The sequence below is a fragment of the Rhinolophus ferrumequinum genome, chromosome 8, assembly GCF_004115265.2.
Source record: "Rhinolophus ferrumequinum isolate MPI-CBG mRhiFer1 chromosome 8, mRhiFer1_v1.p, whole genome shotgun sequence".
NCBI lineage: Eukaryota > Metazoa > Chordata > Mammalia > Chiroptera > Rhinolophidae > Rhinolophus > Rhinolophus ferrumequinum.
In genome coordinates this window covers 63,427,012-63,446,854 of record NC_046291.1, presented here as the reverse complement: position 1 = coordinate 63,446,854, position 19,843 = coordinate 63,427,012, and the positions used below count along the sequence as shown (strand labels likewise).

The 19,843-nt window shown below is 35.3% G+C and overlaps 1 protein-coding gene across 15 annotated transcripts in view; it reads left to right on the top strand.

Moving 5' to 3' along the window:
- PKP4 (plakophilin 4) overlaps nt 1-19,843 on the top strand; it is a 227,473-nt gene that overhangs the window by 146,049 nt on the left and 61,581 nt on the right. For 12 of the 15 annotated variants that reach the window (XM_033111701.1, XM_033111700.1, XM_033111698.1 and 9 more), the window contains one exon: nt 4,660-4,694. The exons of the other annotated variants lie outside the window; for them this stretch is intronic. In XM_033111701.1, coding sequence (XP_032967592.1) covers nt 4,660-4,694 — 35 coding nt within the window. The remainder of the gene's footprint in view (nt 1-4,659; nt 4,695-19,843) is intronic. 15 annotated transcript variants of the gene reach the window in all.

Below are 19,843 nucleotides of genomic sequence, written 5' to 3'. Positions count from 1 at the left end.
GGGGAATTCTTGAATTCTGTCTCAATTTAGTGTGTCTTGTAGGAGAGTATTTACATAGCTTGCACAGAGTTGTGATAGAAAGAGCCCCATCTAGACCTAGGAGAAGGCAAGAAATATGACATGGTAAAGTCACCCTGTGGCTTCTTCATCAAATTCTCCACTGCCCGCTTCCCTGTGGTTTACCTGTTGGTGTCCACTAACGCAGGCTGACTTATATCAAACACACTAGGTAGAATCAGGAAGAAATTGGGTACAGACTTAATTAAGTAGACCATTTTTTAAAAATATTCCTGTTATTAAGTGATACAAAGTGAAGGAAGAGTGTTCAATATCACGGTATCTAACACATATATTGTTAGGTATGTTGTTATGTTGTTACCACATAACATACATTGTTATGTGGTAACCTGCATATGCCATTCTGGAATTTGGGTAATTCTGAAAGAGTTTCCAGACTCTGTTTCTGCACATTCTGTCCCAAAAATAGCCTGGGAAGCGTGAAGCAGAATGGTATGTAAGAGAACTGCAAGTAATTAGAAGTGCCTAGAATGCAGGTTTGTGTGGGAAAGGACAAGCTGGAAGGAACCAGGTGGTGGAGAGCCTCCTGTGCCGCACTGAGATGTTAGAAATTTATCCTCTGTGTCTGTTGTGCATTAGCATCAGGAGAACCGTGTCATATTGGAGGGCTTGAAAAACATCACCGTAGCAGCAGCATGGAAGAGAGCCTGAAAAGATGAGAAATCAAAGCCAGGAAGACAAGTTAGGAGAGAGACTGAAAGGAGTATCCAGCTAAAGACGATGAGAGGATGAAGGCCTGAACTCGGTGGTAGTAGGGATGATTTCAAAAGATAAATATTTTGAGTGATGGCCATGTGCCAGATTCTGTCTTAGGTTCTCGAGGTATATCTGCAAACCATTCAGACTTCCCTGCCCTCGTGAAGCTTATACACTAGTCGGGGTGGGGACAATAAAATGACTCCATGTTCCTCAATTTGAGTGGTGAGGCAGTAATGATTACACAAGAGTTAGTTTGGGGGGTAAAGAATTTCAGTGTGTTGAATATGAACTGTGTTATATCTAGTATACACTTGGAAATACAGGTCTGGAGTTAGGTAGTGAGGTGTTGGCTTTTTTCAGAGGGCCCGTTTATATTTGTTGTCAGTCATAATACTTAGTTTTATAACATCGCTCAGGAATTTTAGTTGCAAGTAGAATTCTCTGGCTTGTGTAAGCAGAAAAGAAACTTATTGAAAGTTTTTGGGTGTCAACTTATGGAATCTCTAGGAAGGCCAGAGAGCCAGGTTCTGAATAGGTATATCCAGGAACAGTGCCCACCACCACTACAGGGTCCATCTCAGACGCCACCCCCTCACGAGTCTGCTCGTATTCCCCTGGGGGTTGTTGGCCTGCCCTCTGGCTGCAGAGGAGTCTGAGCAGGTGAGTTTTCTGACTCCTGGGAAAACACCAAAATAAGGAGGCTTTCAAAGACATTGCACAGCCATCAATATCCAACAAAAATGTTTTTACCTTCAATTTATGTCTGAATAAAAACAACATTAATCTCATAAGTGTGTAGAATTTTATTGTGCTTTCCTATTAATACATATTTGCATGTAAGGTGATGAAGGCATGGTTTCTTAAAACAAAATTAATATTGTTCACATTAAAATGAATTGCCTTGATCTACTAATTTGCTAATAAACTTGCTTTTAATTGTTGTTCACTCACCGGAGAGTCCCAAACTTATGAATGGATTTCATTCGAGAAGGTTGTTGATAATTAAGTTATTGGAAAATGTGAATGCATCTCCCCACTGAAACAAAGTTGTTATGGATGATTCAGTTCTTGTATTTTAAAATGTGTTTCACATTCCAGTGGAAGCTCTGAGAACACAAACTACTTGGCATCTTCAATTGTGAAGTGAAAGGAATGGATGGAGTCATTTGTGGGCAGAGTGCCTGTAGACACATTGTAGACATTCAGTAAAAGTTGGGAAAGCGTTTCTAGGAATAGATGGTTAGGAGAGAGGGAGGGAGGGAATGAGCCTGTTTCTAACACGGAGCAGCCTCTAATTGTTACAATAAAAGCAGGTTACATTCAGTGACCTAACATTTCAAAATAGCACGGGTTTATTGTCCAATCCCTGAATTCCAGAGTAGTGAATAATTGAGAATCACTTAAAGTGAATGATTCAAAAGGAAATAGATTGTTCTGAATAACATAATAACCAGTTACAGCAAAATTGTTAGGGTTAGTGTAAAGGTAATTGGGCTGAATACATAGTCATCAAAATATACCGTGGAACTTTTTGCTTAGTTTTAATCCTAATATTAACTTATTTTCCTAATGATTTGTATCTTTTACCTAAAATAGAGTAAGGAAAAATAATATGAACTGAAGCATTCCATTGCCTTCACCTAGGAATGAATGCCTTATTGTATTTTGATGACTAAAGATGCCTTTTCAGCAGAGAAATAGTTTGCCTGTTTGTTACATGATGAGGCTACTGGAATTTCCTAGCTGGAGTGGAGGAGAATAAGTTAACCTACTTGAGAAAAGTAATAACTGATAATTTATATATACTTGATCTTTCAGGACAATGAAGAACTCGTTACTACCTTTTACAATTTGTGTTGCAATAACAATATATTTTAAGCACCTGCTATGTGTCAGGCAAAATGCTAGGCACTTGACATAAAGAGATGAGCAAAACACACACAACCCTTGCCCCGTTTGAGCAATTAACATAAATTACAGTCCATGGTCTATGATTTCAAGAATAAAGAATCGTGTAAAGGTATTTCATTAAAGTTTATGTAAGTTTCAAACTAAGAAGATAGTAAACTTTCATGATATTCCCAAGAAACTTGATGTATTAAACATTTCTGGATGGCAATTTGGTTTATCATTTATTTTAATATTGACAAAAATATTTTGATAGGAACACAGTTGGATAAATAATATCAACCTCAGTGCTTCAGAAACTAATTTAGATGATAGAAGTGAATTAAAAAAAACAGATGCAAGAGAAGTTGAAATTCAGTGTGGGGAACCACTTTTAGAGTCATCAGACTGTGATAACCTACCCTCAGGAGCAAGACAAATGTGCCCTTGCTGATATTTGACCAAATTTCCATCACTTTTCCATCCCATCAGCCCCTTGTGAAATCAATCAGGAGTGCATTAGATAAAGGGCCCTCAGTGAAGTGCTAAAGATTAGCATTAACTGATTGACTCCATTCTTGGAAGTATGCCCTCCTGCCTGCAGCTAATTCAAGGTCCTGCAAAGTGAACCGCTGTGTCTCTGATGAAGAAAAAGGCAAATCACACGCAAAATTGAAATTCAGGGAGTTCTTAGTGAATCTAGAGTTTTTAACCAGCAAGCGTTTCATTAACCACTAAATGATGGGAAACATCAAGGGGTTAACAAAAGCTTGAAATCTTAGAACAATAGCACCAAAAGGATTGTCCCTTTGTTCTGTTCCAAGTCCTTTATTTTGCAATGTTTCCTTAAACCTAATGTCGCACAACTTTTCCTTAAATTTAATAAACATTCCAAAATTACTTCAATATACGTTTTGTTCTGATTTCAAAAAAAAACACAAACACACAAATGTTTAAAAAAAAAAAATCTTTTTAACTGTACCCCCACAGAAATAACTGCTTAGCACTTTGGTTTTTATTTTTCTAGACTTCTTTGTAGACATATTGTATGTGTGTATGTGTTTAATGCAAAAATGGAATCACAACCTGTTCTACCATATAGCACGGTGATGAGAAGCCCTGACTGGAATCAGACCATCCTGGGTTTGAATCCCAACTCTTCTAGTTACTGACATGAGACTTTGGCCAATTCCTTTCTCTGTACAATACTGTACCTATTTATAAGGTTGTGCAGCATAATGTAAAGGAGAAAACATATGTGGAGTACTTAATCAAGCATTTGGAAATACTTAATAATCCAGCCTCTTGTTCCTACCACATTATCCCCTTTGCACCATATTTTTCTGTTGATTTTTTTTTGGGGGGGGGAGGTTTCAGGAAGGCACAGATATGTTTTTATGTACACAGATGTGTTTTTAAATTGGTAGTGTCTATAAACCAAAAAAAAACGTATAGCTAAAATTTTCTTCTGGCTTGTAAAACCTTATGGTTTTGATACAAAGTTCTATGATACGATTTAAATTGTATAAGGTAACACTCAATCAAACTGCCCCCATTAACTAGTGTCTATTGTAGGTAGGGCTCCTTTGAAAATTAGTAAAATGAATGAAATTCTTAACAGACTTCAGTTCTTTTTAATGTATATGTTGTTTCAATGTATATGCAATTTGCGTATTATCACTAAAAGCAGCATAGTACATCGTATAAGTACCATGAATATCATAAATAGTTGTACTGTTTTATTTGTCTTATTCTAGGAGAATCTTATGTCACTTTATAATTTGTCTTAATTTCCAAGTAGAAATATAGTTTCGTCCCAAATTAATGTGGAAGGTTAAATAATTAACTTAGAAGAGTAATTGTAAATTTTTTTGAGGTTTTTATACTTTATATAATTAAATGTGAAAATTAAATGTATATATGCAAAACAGGTCCACAGTTAAATTTTATGACAAGGAAGTAAATATTCCATTTTTTTTCCTTCTTTTTCTCTAGCTCAACTGAAAAGTCATTTCCTTGGAGATCAACAGGTATGAGTTTTTATTATATAAAGAAATCTTTCTTATGTTTTACACACACACAAAGCAGGTTTCGTAGCCTGCTTTCTGAATTTACTACCTCTTGGGGAAATGAGCCAAGCAAAGCCTTTAATCGTGACAATATTGAGCTATTTTGCTTTGAAGTAGTAGTTCTTGATATGCTTAATTTTTTAAGATAGTATAATAGATTTGTATATATCAACTGTAAAGAAAATTAAAGCATTGGACATCAACATTTTTAATATCAACTCAATATCTAAAAACTTTCTTTTCTTTCATAAGGAAACCCAGGGGATGCCCTCACAGAGGTTATTGTATAATCATTTATGTAAATCAAAGTCTTTCCTTTCACACAGTTTTCTATACTCAGAAGAGTTCCCTGAAAGGTTCTCTGTTTTTATGTATCCAGACATAGAATATCTGGTAGCTTCTAATATAATCTGGAAACTTCTTTATCTTTTCTTCCTATCCTAAATTCACCTCATATAAAGGGTAAAATGCATTAAGGAGAGTATCTGCCACTTTCCCAGGTATCTGATGTCTTCATACTCAGACTTCACTCATCAAATGTTTATGGAGCAGCCGCATCATGGGTCCAGTACTGTAAATGGTGCTGGTCAAACACACACACGCCCTCCTCACTTCCCATGGAGCTTTTAATGCAAAGGACGATGCCAACAACGTGTAAATGCGAGAATACGCCTTGATATCTAAATATGTTGGCAGTTTTTACATGGGGTTTGAATTGAGTAAAACTCAGATCACCAAATGCCTAGTATCTGAGTTTACCTGAATGTGGTACCAGAGTCTTGTGTTATTTATAGTGCATACAAGGCACTCTGCTGTTGTCTAAAGAAGCTATTCCCAAGCACTGTGGTGTTTACTTGAATCATAGATTAGTCTGAGACCTGTGGAAAGCTCCTTACCAGTGACTCGTATAAACTGCAGTTTAATACAAGGAAAGGCATGACATTAAATAATATGTGGTTAACTGCCAAATAAGTCTTAGGTGGGAAATTGTTATAAATATACAACCTGCTTCTGAGAAAGCTTTGCAGGGAAGGTAGACCTGGAGCCTAGGGCTTGACAGGTAGCAAGGCTGTGGAGAGAATGTTGTCACTGGGCTGCAGAACAGACAACTGACATGTCACAGGGGAACATTTAAAACTGGTTTGGGGAGATGAGGAGATGTGCAAAGGCTAGACAGCCACATTGGGTCAAATTACAGAGATCTGCAAATAGCAGGGACTTTGAACTCTTCCTTCACGCGTTAGGGAGCCACTGAAAATCTTTTGAGCAAAAAGTCACCTGATTTCAACATTCCTCAGAGGAAATAACAGGGCTATGAACTGTTAGAAAGTGATTTGAAATTTTTACTTTAAAGAAAAATACTAAGCGCATAGTAGTGCGTTTGGTACTTGGCTATGACAAAAATTTACCATTTAATATAATATTCCTCTATAAGTTCATCTTTAATACTGCATCTTAATTTATTCCAGAAACATTTCTTGAGAGCCTTTAACAGTTGTCCAGCACACGATTGTCGGTGTTTAAAACAAATTCCTTGCCCTCTTAAGTGCTTCACATCTAGTAGAGGTATATAATTCTAATACACTTAACATTTGGAGGGAAATCCTGTAAAGGAAAACTTTTAAGTGTATACCGTATTTTACCCATATCTCCATTTTTGGACATTCAGGTTATTTCTAATTTTTCATTCTCATAACATTGTGGTAAATATCCCTGTTTAAAATTGTATGTGCACCTTTCATTTACCATAAGCCAGCTAGATTTTTAAGAAGAAAATTATTTAAAATATATTAACATTTTTAAAGCTCATGAAATGTGCAACCAGCTTGCTTTCCTGAAAAGATTGAGTTAGTTTCCCTCCTCCTTTAAAGTATATGAGGTTGATCCTCTCCTATTCCATCATTAGAGTCATCATTTATATTTCTAACTATCTACAAAATATAAAAATATCTTCTATATCACCCCTTTCTATTGAAGGGTTAGTGTATGATAGGTGAGGGTTCTTTGTAGCCCAAGGATAATAGCTGTATCCTTAAGGATCTTGTTGGGAAAACTGAACCCATGCCAGGTAGTTCAATATAGGGATTTGATACAAGAAGTTCGAGTTAAGAAAGTGTGATTTGAGGGGTTTAAGAGAAATAGCATGATGAAGCACCAAGAGATTAATCCTACGGGCAGCTACTACCATTTCTAGGATTGCAGGGACAAAAGGCTAGGTGTTTTTGTCACCAAACTGGGCCTGTGGTGAGAGGTGGAGCAGGGGCAGTTGTCCAGCATTAGCTGGAACCACCAAGGCAATACAGCCATTTCAGAAATGCCACCTAAGGTAGAGCTGGAGAAACGTCCTGGCTTCTCTGTGTAGTTCTCCTAACTGACACCATCGTGTCCTGGCTGAATTGAGCGGGAATAGGCAATTGTAGATTTTTTAACTACCAAAAGCTAGTGAGACAGAGTGTATAATTGTGTTGATTTACATATAGAGAGAATGGCCTTAGATTATAAAGACACATGATAGGGAATGAAATAATCTGGGCACTTGGCATCCTTTCTGTCTCCCCCTCTCTAATACATTTACCCAGCTTCATTTGACCACCACCTTCATGAATTACTAATGCATTAAATATATATATATATATGTATATAAATAAAAAATATATATGTATATAAATAAAATATATATGTATATAAATAAAATATGTGTGTATATACATATATGTATATAACATATGAAAAATAGCTCTGCAAATACTTTAGTGGTAGGAAAATACAGCTCCAGTAATTCATGTGTCCTCACCGCAGCTACATTCATAATTCACACCTAATAACTGCTTCACTCCTTCCTGTTGTCGGAGTATACTCTCGCCCAAACTTGTATTGAAACAGAGGAGGTATTACATTTACTTACCCTATTTCCTTTTGTGGGAGGGGGAAGTGTATTAACCTTCAAACACTGCAATCATAACTGATGCTTATTCCACTTTCTATTTTTTAACTATTACTCGTTACTTGTTACTATTGTTATTACTTGTTATTATTGTTATTTGTGTGTTTTTATAGATTGGACTACTTTTCAGTCATACTTAGGACATTTAAGTTTTAACCCTGTCAATAAGCTATAATGATAAGGGTAGAAAATTGAAATTTGTGTGAATAAAACAGTGAAATCTGATTTGTTTCATATTGCTTTTTCTAAGTAGTTATAGATGTTCTTTAGAAGCTCGCTTGTAAGTAAATAATGGGATAAAGTGACAGTTTTGCTGCCACTTTTATTGTAAAGTTTAACTGTTGTCTTCTCATTACCACTTTGCATGCAGAGGTACTGAATGTAATATGAAAATCATCTCATTTTTAGAATTTGGCAGTCCTACCCAGAATGAGGCGGGGTGACTTAAATGTAAAAAAAAAAAAAACACAACAAATCTATTTTTAAAAGGTCTTCAGTCTACTTTGTCTTTGGCTGGGTCTTGACAAAAGAAACATCTTTATTCAATTTTCTTGTTTTCCTAGATAAGAAAGAATTACACAAAAGAATTTAGAATTGAAGGTCTATTATTGTTCCTTCTTTTTCTTTAATATTTTGTACATTTACTTGCAAACAATTTCTCTACCTTTTTTATTACAAATTTGACTTTAAAAGTGTAGCACTTTAAAAGGTTTCCAGCAATAATTGTTAGCAGGGTGGTGGTTTGATCACTGCCTAGGAAAGCTCCCTGCCTACTCAGGTGTTTTCAGGGTGTTGTATTCTGTTGAAATGCCAGAAACTGAGACCAGCTGCTAAATTTTGTTTTTAAATAGCTAACTTCCTGCAGAGTCATTTTCTGTAGAAGAGATCAGATGCCCTAGGCAGAAAAGATTTTCATTTCTTTCTGATTCAGTTCAGGAGGGATCAGCTTACTTGTTTTTTTCTGGTTGGTTGGTTGGTTGGTTGGTTGGTTGGTTGGTTGGCTGGCTGGCTGGCTGGCTGGCTGGCTGGTTGGCTGGTTGGTTGGTTGGTTTTTAACCTGTACTAGGGATAGTAACCTGTTTGAAAGTAAAAAGCCAAACCTTTCTAAGTTTGGATGCTCAAAGAGATAACTTTTCAAAGCATGGGGAAGAACCATCCATTTTACAAAACATTTTTATTTTGCCAGATTCATTGGGAAAGAGTCTTAAGGAGAAGTTTCCCTGGAAGTAATAAAGTTTTATGATGCATGTATGCTCTGTGCTGTGGTCCTCTCTTTATTCTTCTGTATTTTCTAGCTTATCAGCATTACATATACTGTACTCTCTAAACACATAAATGCACATTTGTTTTTCTTTTATGAAGAGGAGAGACTTTTTTTTTCTATTTTGGCTTTGTCTTTTCCTTAGCTTTGCATTTTTTATGTAATCTTTCATTTTTGTGTTTTTTTATATATATTCTGCTAAATAGGGATGAAGAAGGAATGTTGTCTTAGTGTTCCTTTCTTTTTCTGCTTTTATTAGTGTGCCATTTTTCCATGTTCATGTCTTCATTTCTCTTAACAATTTATGTATTTGTAAAATCTCTTTTGTTCCACCAAAGTTTGAGGTAGCTTTTAAGAACACTTATGATAGAAAAATAAACACCATGATCAAAGAAAATATATATTAGAATAATAGGTTCTGAGGAAAAATGAGAATGCAAATATATGCACATGTAATTATACTTCTTGATGATGGGAAAGAGTATGCAGAATATCTTTTAATATTCTTTTAATATCTTTTAAAGAAACATCTTTAAAACCTCTCTTTTAAGAAAAAGCACACCAATTCAGTCATAAAAATAACCATACACTGTGTATGCTACCAACCAGAAAGAAGCTTTTGAAGCCACAAATTGAGACCTTTTGTCAAAATCATCATTGGTTATTGCTTAAATCCTCCAGTCACATCCTGCAAAGTGAATTTTGCCACAAATCACAACTTCACAGTTTTTCTGTTCCGGGGGGGTGGGGGGTGGGGGAAGAAGTACTAAAGTCTAGGCAGTTGCCAGCTTTAGTACTTATGTGTAAAATGAGGGGAGGGGAGCAGCACCAGCCAAGGAAATCCCTCTCCTCCCCTCCCCTTCCTGGTAGACCAAGAGGAGGAGTGGCCTGCAGAGTGGGAGCGCTGTCTGTTCCCAACAGGCCAGAGTCGGATTCACTTTCACTTGAAGAAATTGTTCAAGACATAGTTGCAGGAGCAGAAATTAATGTATCTAAGCAAGTGATTGGGAATTACTACTGATGGATGAGAAATTAAGGAGACCAAAAGATGGGAGTCTCTAGTAAAGCAGCAGGTTAGCAAAGGACACAGGTGCGTATAAATGGGGAAATTTCTGGATGACCCAGAAGGTATTAAAGGATTCATAGACTTGGTTGGGTCTTTTACAATAAGTCATGAGTAGGAAAGAAAGTATTAAAAATTCCATGCTGTTAGGATATTTGATGTTTGACAATAAATATGGAAGGGAAGGAAAAAGATTATTGTAAAATAGAAATTTTAACCTGATAAGATTATTTAACTTCACAGTGTCACATTCATTTATTGTGGAATATGTGTTGAAGAGCCATAATTTTAATATACTGTCCATTTAAATCATGTTTGTGTGGTGTATACTGTAGTAAATATGTACTAGTACTATATTTAAGACTTCAAAGGGTTAGGTTCTGCATTTTGTTTACATGTTCAAATTTTGTTTCTAAAATGTGTGGATACAAGGTTCTTCCACTGGGATGGGTTTACAAAAAAACATAAATACCGAAGATAAATGATAAATGAGAGACTAGCCCTAAATCAATTTATTTTTCTTTTTTCCTCCATCTGGAACAAGAAATTTACAATACAAAAAAATCGTCAGCATATCATAGGACTCCAACTTAAATGGGAACATTTATGCCTCGGTAGAAATGTACTGAATTTATAAAGGAGATACAGTAGGAAGTTATACATGTTTGTAAATAGACTATTAAATTATCAATCATGTATAAAGAACTATTATTTTTATTGAGGGTTTTGAATGTTATGATTTATTATGGCTACAAATTGTACACATGACAAAATTTTATCATATATTCCTTCCTGTTTCTCTTCTAAATACCAGGAGGAATATAGATTTCTGTTAAAGCCAGCCTTAGGGGCCACATTTCCCTCCCTTACATGGTAGGCCTTTTTTAGCCACATGGTCATGAGTCTTCTCACTGCAATTCCAGGCTATAACTCACCACTACAAAGTGCTCTTAACTTTTTAACATTTCATTACAAAGTCAGGCATACTTCTTATTTAAAAAAAACATAAGTTGAGAAGAATTTGGAGTAAAAGGTGAAATTTTCCTTCATTCCCACATCTCCCCATACCATGGCCATTGCCCCACACACCTACACACACACACACACACACACACACACACACAGTATAGATGAAAATCTGGAATAAAATACAACAACCTGGTGTGTGGGGGTGGGTGTATAAATATCTACACACGAATGGATTTGTTTTTTGTTTTTTTAATGCAATGAGGATATATTATGCATTGTTTTATGACTTAGTTTTTTTTCCTTAACATAGTAAAACTGTGCATGTAGTTTATATGTCAGTATAAAGTGGAACTGCCTGGATAAGGAAGAAATGTGTACATTTTCATTTGTCAAATTGTATCAAATTACTCACCAAAAATGCTTAACAGTGTGGGGCACTTTTCCTCCACCCTCTTAGGTTAGGTGACTAGGGGCCTGTGAATTTAACTGACAATAGACAGATTAATAGAAGAAAACAGGTCTAAGATACTCATATGCATATGGTGCTCACAAAAGAAATAACTCCCTAAATGGCTGAAGTTAAGGGCTAATGTTATAAGGGACTGGGAGGGGAACAAATGAGTTCCTAGGGAACAAACAGGAGACAAGAAAGTTTGTTGTAATTTTTTTCATGCCATAAAACTGCTCCTGAGGGTATCCATGACAGCCTCAATCCCAGAAGTTTCACTTTTAGTGAAATAAGGGAAGTGCCAGTAAGGCTTCTTTCTGCATCTGTTGAATCTCAGATGTTTTTAGTTGAAAATAACCTTCATGACAACTCTCTCTCGGGGTCGAAATGGGTCCCCACAAGTATATATTCCTGTCTATACCTATCTATGCTTAATACGTTACCAGAATATAGATGTGTAAATCTTCGTGAATATTTTAAGTTTTAATAAGCTTTACAGACAGGTTAAACGTAAAGTTATTTTAAAAAATAATTGTTAGGTATTCATTAAATCAGAACATTGCATGTAGATGTCAGCACTACCAATAATCAATCTATTATTTGATTAGTTCTTATAGAAGTTGGAAATCAACTTGATCTTGGAATTTAATAAATTGTCATGTTTCTTGTCGGTTTTGCCTTTTTCTCCTTTTATCTGGCTCAAAATGATCAGATACATTTTTCTGTCAACAAATATGCACCAACCACTTCCAAAAACTGAAAAAATAAACTTTATATCACCATTGGAAGTAATTCAGATACAAATGTCTCCCTCCAGAGGTTCCCAAACTTTGCTGCAATTTAGAATAGCGTGTGGAGCTATTAAAATCTTGATGCCCAGTCCTCCCGCTACACAATTAAATCCCAAAGTCTGGGACCCGAACCAGCCATCAATAGTCTTTAAAGATCCCCAGGTGATTCCACTCTGCATTTTGAGCACCACTGCTTTACTCATAATTAAATTAATTGAATTACTGGTAATTAAAGAGAAGAATAAATGTTTATCCTGCCCAAAATACAGATTATATTTCTGGATAACCAAATAACCCTAGCCATTACTGGTTATCTAAAGATTTCTAAAATATGCCAAAAGAAAAATCACCAATTTGCATCCCCTAATGAAATAATTGATTCAGTCAAAGATTGTCAATGTGTGCAAAAACTTCTGTGTTCTCACTCCAAGTTGCACATTAGCATCATCTTGGGAGTTTTTAAAATTCTAATATTCAGATTACAACTTAGGTTGATTGAATTGGAATCTCTGGGCACGGGACTGAACCCCCACCGGAGGTGACTGCAATGTGCAACAAAGTTTGAGAACCATTGCTTTAGGGAAAAAGTTGATGGTGAACTTAAAAACAGAAAGATAAGACTGCCACCACTTGAATTGGCTATTTGATTTTAGCACCTGTAAAAGTTATGATATGACGTGACGTCAAGTACACAGCACCGTCCATAAAGTATTCTAACCACGAAAGTGTGGCCTGAAAGCTTTCAGCTCTAACTTTCTGCTTACAAGACATATTAAGTTTAGAGGATGTATAAATCTACCATGAGAAACCCATCACAAAAATTCAGAATGTGGAACTTCCTGTGAGTTTATTATTATGGTTCCCTCTGTGAGCCAAGAAAATGAAAATGAGGAAGTGGGAGCTTCTTTTTAGATTTAAGGGACTTAAGTAATAATCACATTCAAACACAATCGCTGAACCTCATTTCAGCCTGACTCTACAAGCTAACTGAAGGAAGACATTTCTGAGACATCAGGAAAATTTGAATATGAATTCATTATATAGCATTATGGAATAACTGTAGTTTTGTGAAGTCCTTATTTTATAGAACTACATGTGGAAGTATTTAGACTTGAAATGGTTTGATGCAATGGATCTGTTTTAAAAATAAAAATTGTTGCATAATGTTGTAATAATTAAATCGGGGGGTTAACTTTTTCTCTCTACTTTTGTTTGAAAACTTGAATTTTAAAAAGTTTAAATACAAATTCTTTAAACAAAGGGTTCAAAATATTGGGGTTAAAATAGTATATCAGAGTGACATGTGTTAAAGCCAGCTAGCTGTACTCTAACATAAAATAAGACCAATGCTGAGATGGATAACATGAGTTTCCCAGCTAGTGGATGTTATTTAATTTGTGTTTCCACGTAGTTGGGATTTTGTTGAATGAATCCTTAAAAGGCAAAATTAGCTATAATGTGCGGGGCATCAGCCTTTCTGGTAGTTTAGAACTCTACATTTATCACTATGTGCATGGGAGGCAGCCATCAAATAAGAATATTAGCATTTTGCTTTAGCAAATATGTATACAAGGTCTGACAATTAAGTTTGTGAACTTGTTGCAACAACGTTCAACGTTGCTAACCTTTTTTTGATATCAAAGGGATTATTCATTATGAATTTGTACCAACTGAACAAACAGTTAATGAAGTTTACTATTTGGAAATGCTGAAAAGGCTGCATGAAAAAATGAAAACGACCTGAACTTTTCGCCCACAATTCATGTCTCTTGCATCACAGCAATGCACCAGCTAACATAGCACTGTCTGTGAGGGAGTTTTTAGCCAGTAAACAAATAACTGTATTGGAACACCCTCCCTACTCACCTGATCTGGCCCCCCAATGACTTCTTTCTTTACCTAAAGATTAAAGGAAATATTGAAAAGAAGACATTTTGATGACATTCAGTACATCATGGGTAATACGACAACAGCTCTGATGGCCATTCCAGAAAAAGATTTCCAAAATTGCTTTCAAGGGTGGGCTAGGAACTGGCGTCAGTGCATAGCTTCCCAAGGGGAGTACTTCAAAGGTGACCGTAGTGATATTCAGCAATGAGGTATGTAGCACTTTTTCTAGGATGAGTTTGTGAACATAATTGTCCAACCTCGTATGATATATATATATATACATACACACACACACACACACACACACACACATATATACCAGCAAATCCCCAAAACACTTAAATAAGTTAGTACTTTGTATAAAAATCAAATATCCAGTCTAAGCCGTTAACATTTTATGTTGAATACAAACATGTCAAATAAATATCTATATATTTACATTTTTCATGCTTTTAGTGATATGTGAAGAAATATTCTATTAACTAATTAACTATCTAAACTAAAATAGATATTGTCAAGAATCTCCTCTTTTTCCATTACCACCTTCTCAACACACAGAGCCACACTTCCTCAGTTTACAGGTATTGCTTTGGGATACATCAGAAAGGCTACCATCTATAATTGGACATTTCATTCTTATACTAAAGTGAGTCTGCATTTAGCTTTATCTTGATAATCTTTACCAAAGAAGATAATCCAGTAGAAAAGTATAGAGAAACCTAGTTTCAGAAGACCCATTCATTTCTTTTGACACTGAATATGTATGAGGTTTTTTTTAAGTTTTTTTTTCTCTTTAATACAAGGACTCTGTCTTGTATCTCCCACTATCAGATATTCCCATTTCTATATTTGGTAGCATATTTTTCCTAAAAGGAATAAAAGGTGCCTTTGAAAAAAATTTTAGAGTGATTTTTGAGCACTTACTTTCCATAGACCACCGACTTTTTACATCACAGTGAATCCCTCATTATTTTTTCAGCTGTCTCTGTCGGAAGCGAGAACTCCATGGCCTTTTATGAATACCTACCTATTAATACTCCGTGTTGGACACTTTACATGTGTGATCCATTCCTTTTCATTTTTATATTTTTAAACTCCTTATTTTTTTCAGTTTTCCTCTCACAGAGATAGAGTATAAATTTTTTATCGTAGGTGTGATACCTGTATTTTAATTAGTACCGAGACTAAAAATACTTAATAAAAACTCATCTTAATTTAACAATTGATGAAAGTTCCTGTTTTTTCTAAAACTTATTTTTAATCTTTTTATATTTCTTAACAGAATTCGGGAATTTAAAAATATTTGTGACCATGAAGTCTTTCTGGTGACGTGCAAAACTAAAATACTTTTCAGATTTTCATTGTTAGGAATCTATAAAACACTTTATGTCAGTTTTTACAGATACAAAGTTTGCTTAAACTATAATATGAAATGAATCCAGATAGATGAGCTTTTACAGTGGATTTCAAGGCAGATTAGCTGATGTTTAGAGCAAGGTTTAAAGTGAACTAGAAGGTATTTCATTAAGGATTTCTGTTTTCCAAGACTTTTCACACAACATTTTCTCAATGAGTAAAATTTTTAGAGCCAATGTCTTAATATTTAAAAGATAGTATATGCATGTGTAAAACCTAGGAACCTAGAAAACTCAAGAGAACCAGACTAGGAATACTTTCAGGAAACATGGTCTTCTGCCTGTCTCGTAAGTCTTTACTTCCATCAAAACCCAGCTATTAAAGGATATCTTATGTATATAGTAGTTTATATTTGAATCAACAAACTCCATGTATTTATAATATTCTTAAAATATCAGTCAATGTCCATCTGTATCTTTTATGAACCAAAGAATGTTCTTATGCTTTGTTTCCATCATCCTAATTCCATTTTCACTCTGAAACAGTATTTCCCACTGATCTCATTCCCTGCAATAATAAGATTACCTGCAGTAGGAATGAGTTTTGTGCATCAGAGAAGTTAATGAACAGAAGTTTTTTCAGGACCATCTTCTAGGTCCCCTTCTAGAATTTGGCCGAGAGCTTTACTTCTTCACCATAGAAGACATTGAAATGTGTCTGCAGCTCTGTGGAAACCACACTTCTTCCTGAGCCTATGGTCATATAGGAAGTGAGAGTTCCATGGCCAAACAGGAAGTTAGTTGAGTCCCCATAAGGCAAAAATTTTTGCTCACATTTTTCCCAAAGTGTGTTCTCCCTCTGAGTATGATAGCCTAAATTGAACTCATAGGCCAGAGTTGGAAGAAATGACATATTTAATTCCCTTAACTATCAAGAAGAGTATCGTCTGCCTCAATAATTACATGCTATTTCCACCCCAAAAGTCCTTCCAAAACTCACACTACACTATCTTATGTAAAGGCAAACCCCGAAACACCATAGCAGCTCAGGATAGGCAGAAACAAGGAGAGTCTCACAGTGTGCCAGACTGAAAGAATATTTCCAGGGTTGTATATACTAAAAATCTCCTTAGTGATCCCTGGATTCCTGTTTCCAGTGATTCTAACCTCAGTACAGACCTCCATCATTTTATATCATATAAACAGTAAGACACATAGATTAACAAAGCAGAGGCATTTTAATAATTTCAAGTTCTTTAGAGAGGGTCTTTAGACTTTTTACTGAACATATTTTTATGCACACTTGACATGTATTTGGGAGGCACATCACAGAAAAGATAAAATAATTTACTTTGTATTTCATCTTGCTATGAGCATAATGGGGCAGATAATATACCAAACTTTTATAGCCCCACAGCATTATTATTGTCCCTCACCCATTAATATTTTTTTAGCTGCAAACTTCTACTTTTTCTAATTAATTGCCTTTTTTTTTTTTTTTAATAATATGGGGCACTCAGATGAAATGTAGCAGGCAAGAAGGACCATGCTTCCAATAATCTCCCAGTCTTAAACACAGATGGAGACTATTTCATTCTACCTTGAAGTTTGTTCAAGTTCTATATTTTTAGACATGCATTTTCTTGGAAGATGCTAATTTGATGTTTGAAAATGCCCCATAGTATAATTCTGGTGTCCCAGAAAACATGTTTGTGATTTTTTAAAAAAAGTAACACATGTTCTTCAGTACACAGATTAAAGAAGTAGCATTCATATTCTGTTTGTCATTTTTACTCAAAAATGTGTCTTGATTTAATGTTCTGGTTGCGCTATAAGATGCAAACTATTTAAGTATAGTGTACAGCATTGATGGTGAAGTGATTAACCCCTTCCTCTCTGTGGTCTCGCTGGTAAATTTGACTAGTGTTATCTTCCATTCCATATAGCAGATGTTTTTTAAAAGACATTCAATTTAAAGTAAGAGTGCATAAATAACGCATCATTAATAATTGTGAATCTTACCATACTACAACAAGAAACACTATTCAGTAATTAGGAAATGGATCTTCTGTTTATCTGAAGTATCGTGACTGTGTACATACATTTATGTGTGTGTATAGAATTTCTGAATTACAAGTTTTAAAAAAACAAATAATAGTAAACCTGTTTTGAAAACAGTTTAACTTTTTAATGATGCAGAAGAGACTTCAGTATCTTTTTGTCTTTACTGGTATGCGTTATCATTGGGTTCCACTATCAAAGTAGTAAAATGACTGAAGACCTTATTCATAGTACAGACTTTGGTTGTTTTATAGTTCATATTAAATAAATCTCTTATATCTTTTTAAAACTGTAACTTTTATATTTACTCATAGATGAAGCACAAAATCTACAGCCTGTTCTCTAAACCCAGCTATTTAGATCTTCAAATGGGATTTGGGGTACATAGGAAATAAATATTTTTGTGTCCTCATTAACTATCTCAGTGTCTTTTTCTATATTCTGCTTTCTGAGGTATTGCATTTAAAATTATAAGAAGGAGGTACTAACATTTAGAGGGTACTTGGTTATATTACTTTGGGGGTAATTTTGTATTTTTTGTGATACTAATTCTGTTAAGTTTTATTACCAGGGTGACCAGTGTAGATAGAATCATGTCACAATTTGTGCTTACTCTGTTTACAGTTATTTTAGATAGCTTCTCTTAAAGAAGAGTTTAACTGAGCACAATTGCTTATCACATGATTTGTGAGAAATGTTCCATTAGATGAAGAGACACAGTTGATGAGGTACAGATTGTTAGGGTGTCTCTTTCTCTTTTTTCTATTCAATTAATAGCTCCTAATAGTTTAAAAGAAGAAAAATATGGAGGCATACGCACAACTCTAATGGTTTTTGGTTTCCATGGTGATAATTTTTCAGATCTTGACACTGCATGCCACCTAGTGTTTCCAAGCCAAACGCTTTGATGTATTGGTGTCTCAGGTTTTATCTTGTACAAAAGCCAAAGCTAAGAGCTAATTAAACATCTTTTTTCTTTAAAAAAAAAAATTAAAAAAGTACATTTTTCCATGTATGACAAGTCTTAAAGCTACCACAGTGGTACTTCCTTCACCTATAGTTGGTTGCCGTTTTCTATTTGATTTTCCAGTATTCCATTTCTGGATGAAACAAAGATGAACTACACGGCTCCGGTTATAGGCCATCTCTCGTATAGCTACTCCCCGGCACTCCAATTCCCTGTGAAAGTCTTCCAGCATAGCAAACTATGTGTTTAATCTTTACTAAAACTCCTTCAAGAATTGCTGTATAAGAATGTTTAGAACTCTGGAAATTCATGACAAAAGATTTACAAATGAAGCACATCCCTCAGTATTATCAGCTGGATGGAGACTTAGATCATGTTTCAGCATGTACCAGGAAACCCATATACAATGTATGATTTTTATTGAAATTTCAAACTTAGGAATTCAGAACTGTCACAGAACTCGACCATCTAGAAATATGTTGTCAAATGATAAGTCAAGAGAAAGGTCGTTAAAACCTATATTACGAACGTGGGTGAGTCCTTCTGGAGGCTCCAAAACAAATCCTTAGACTGAATTTGGCATCAAGTTAAAGGCTTAGAATGTAGGGGGGTTTCCCAGCTCTCTCGTAAACCTGCGTTCACTTTCCAAAGGAGTTTGAGCAGCACCGCCTAAAAGTTTTACTTCACTTCATGTAGAAAAACTTTATTGAGTACAATAAACGAAAGCCAAGCACAATGCCAGGCATGAATCAGCACTCAATAAAGAGAAGCTGCTCTTTTCACTGGGAATTTGTTTATTTAACAAAGATTTACTGGGCACCTACTGAGTGCTATACACCTATTCTGGGCACTGAGGAAGCAACAGTGAACAAACCCCACAGTCCTGCCTGCACTGAGCTTATAGTCTAGTGAAGGGAGAGTTATAAGTGCTATAGAGAAGGAACAAGCCGCCCTTCGATGGTAAGAGCGTGCTGCTGAAATCTGACTGCCTTTAGGAAATGTTCTTAAGCTTCTTTCCCTCAGATATTGTCACTCATTCATTCTCCCTCTCTCTCCCTCTCTCTCCTTCTCTCTCTCACACACACACACACCCTGTATTTTAGCTGTATCATAGCTGTATTCCTAGGGCCTTAATGAATAGTTAAGAAAGTCAGAAAGGAAAGACAAATGAAGACATTGAAATCCTTAGGCTTGTGTGTTGAACTCAGAATGTTTAAATATTATACAGATAGTTTAAATATTTGAACTGAAAGAGAAGCAGCATTTCTTTAAAAATGTTTGTTAGTAACAGTTATATCTGAGAAAAGAAAGCCTTTTGAAAAAATCAGAACACGGGCAAATATATTTTGAAAATACTAGAG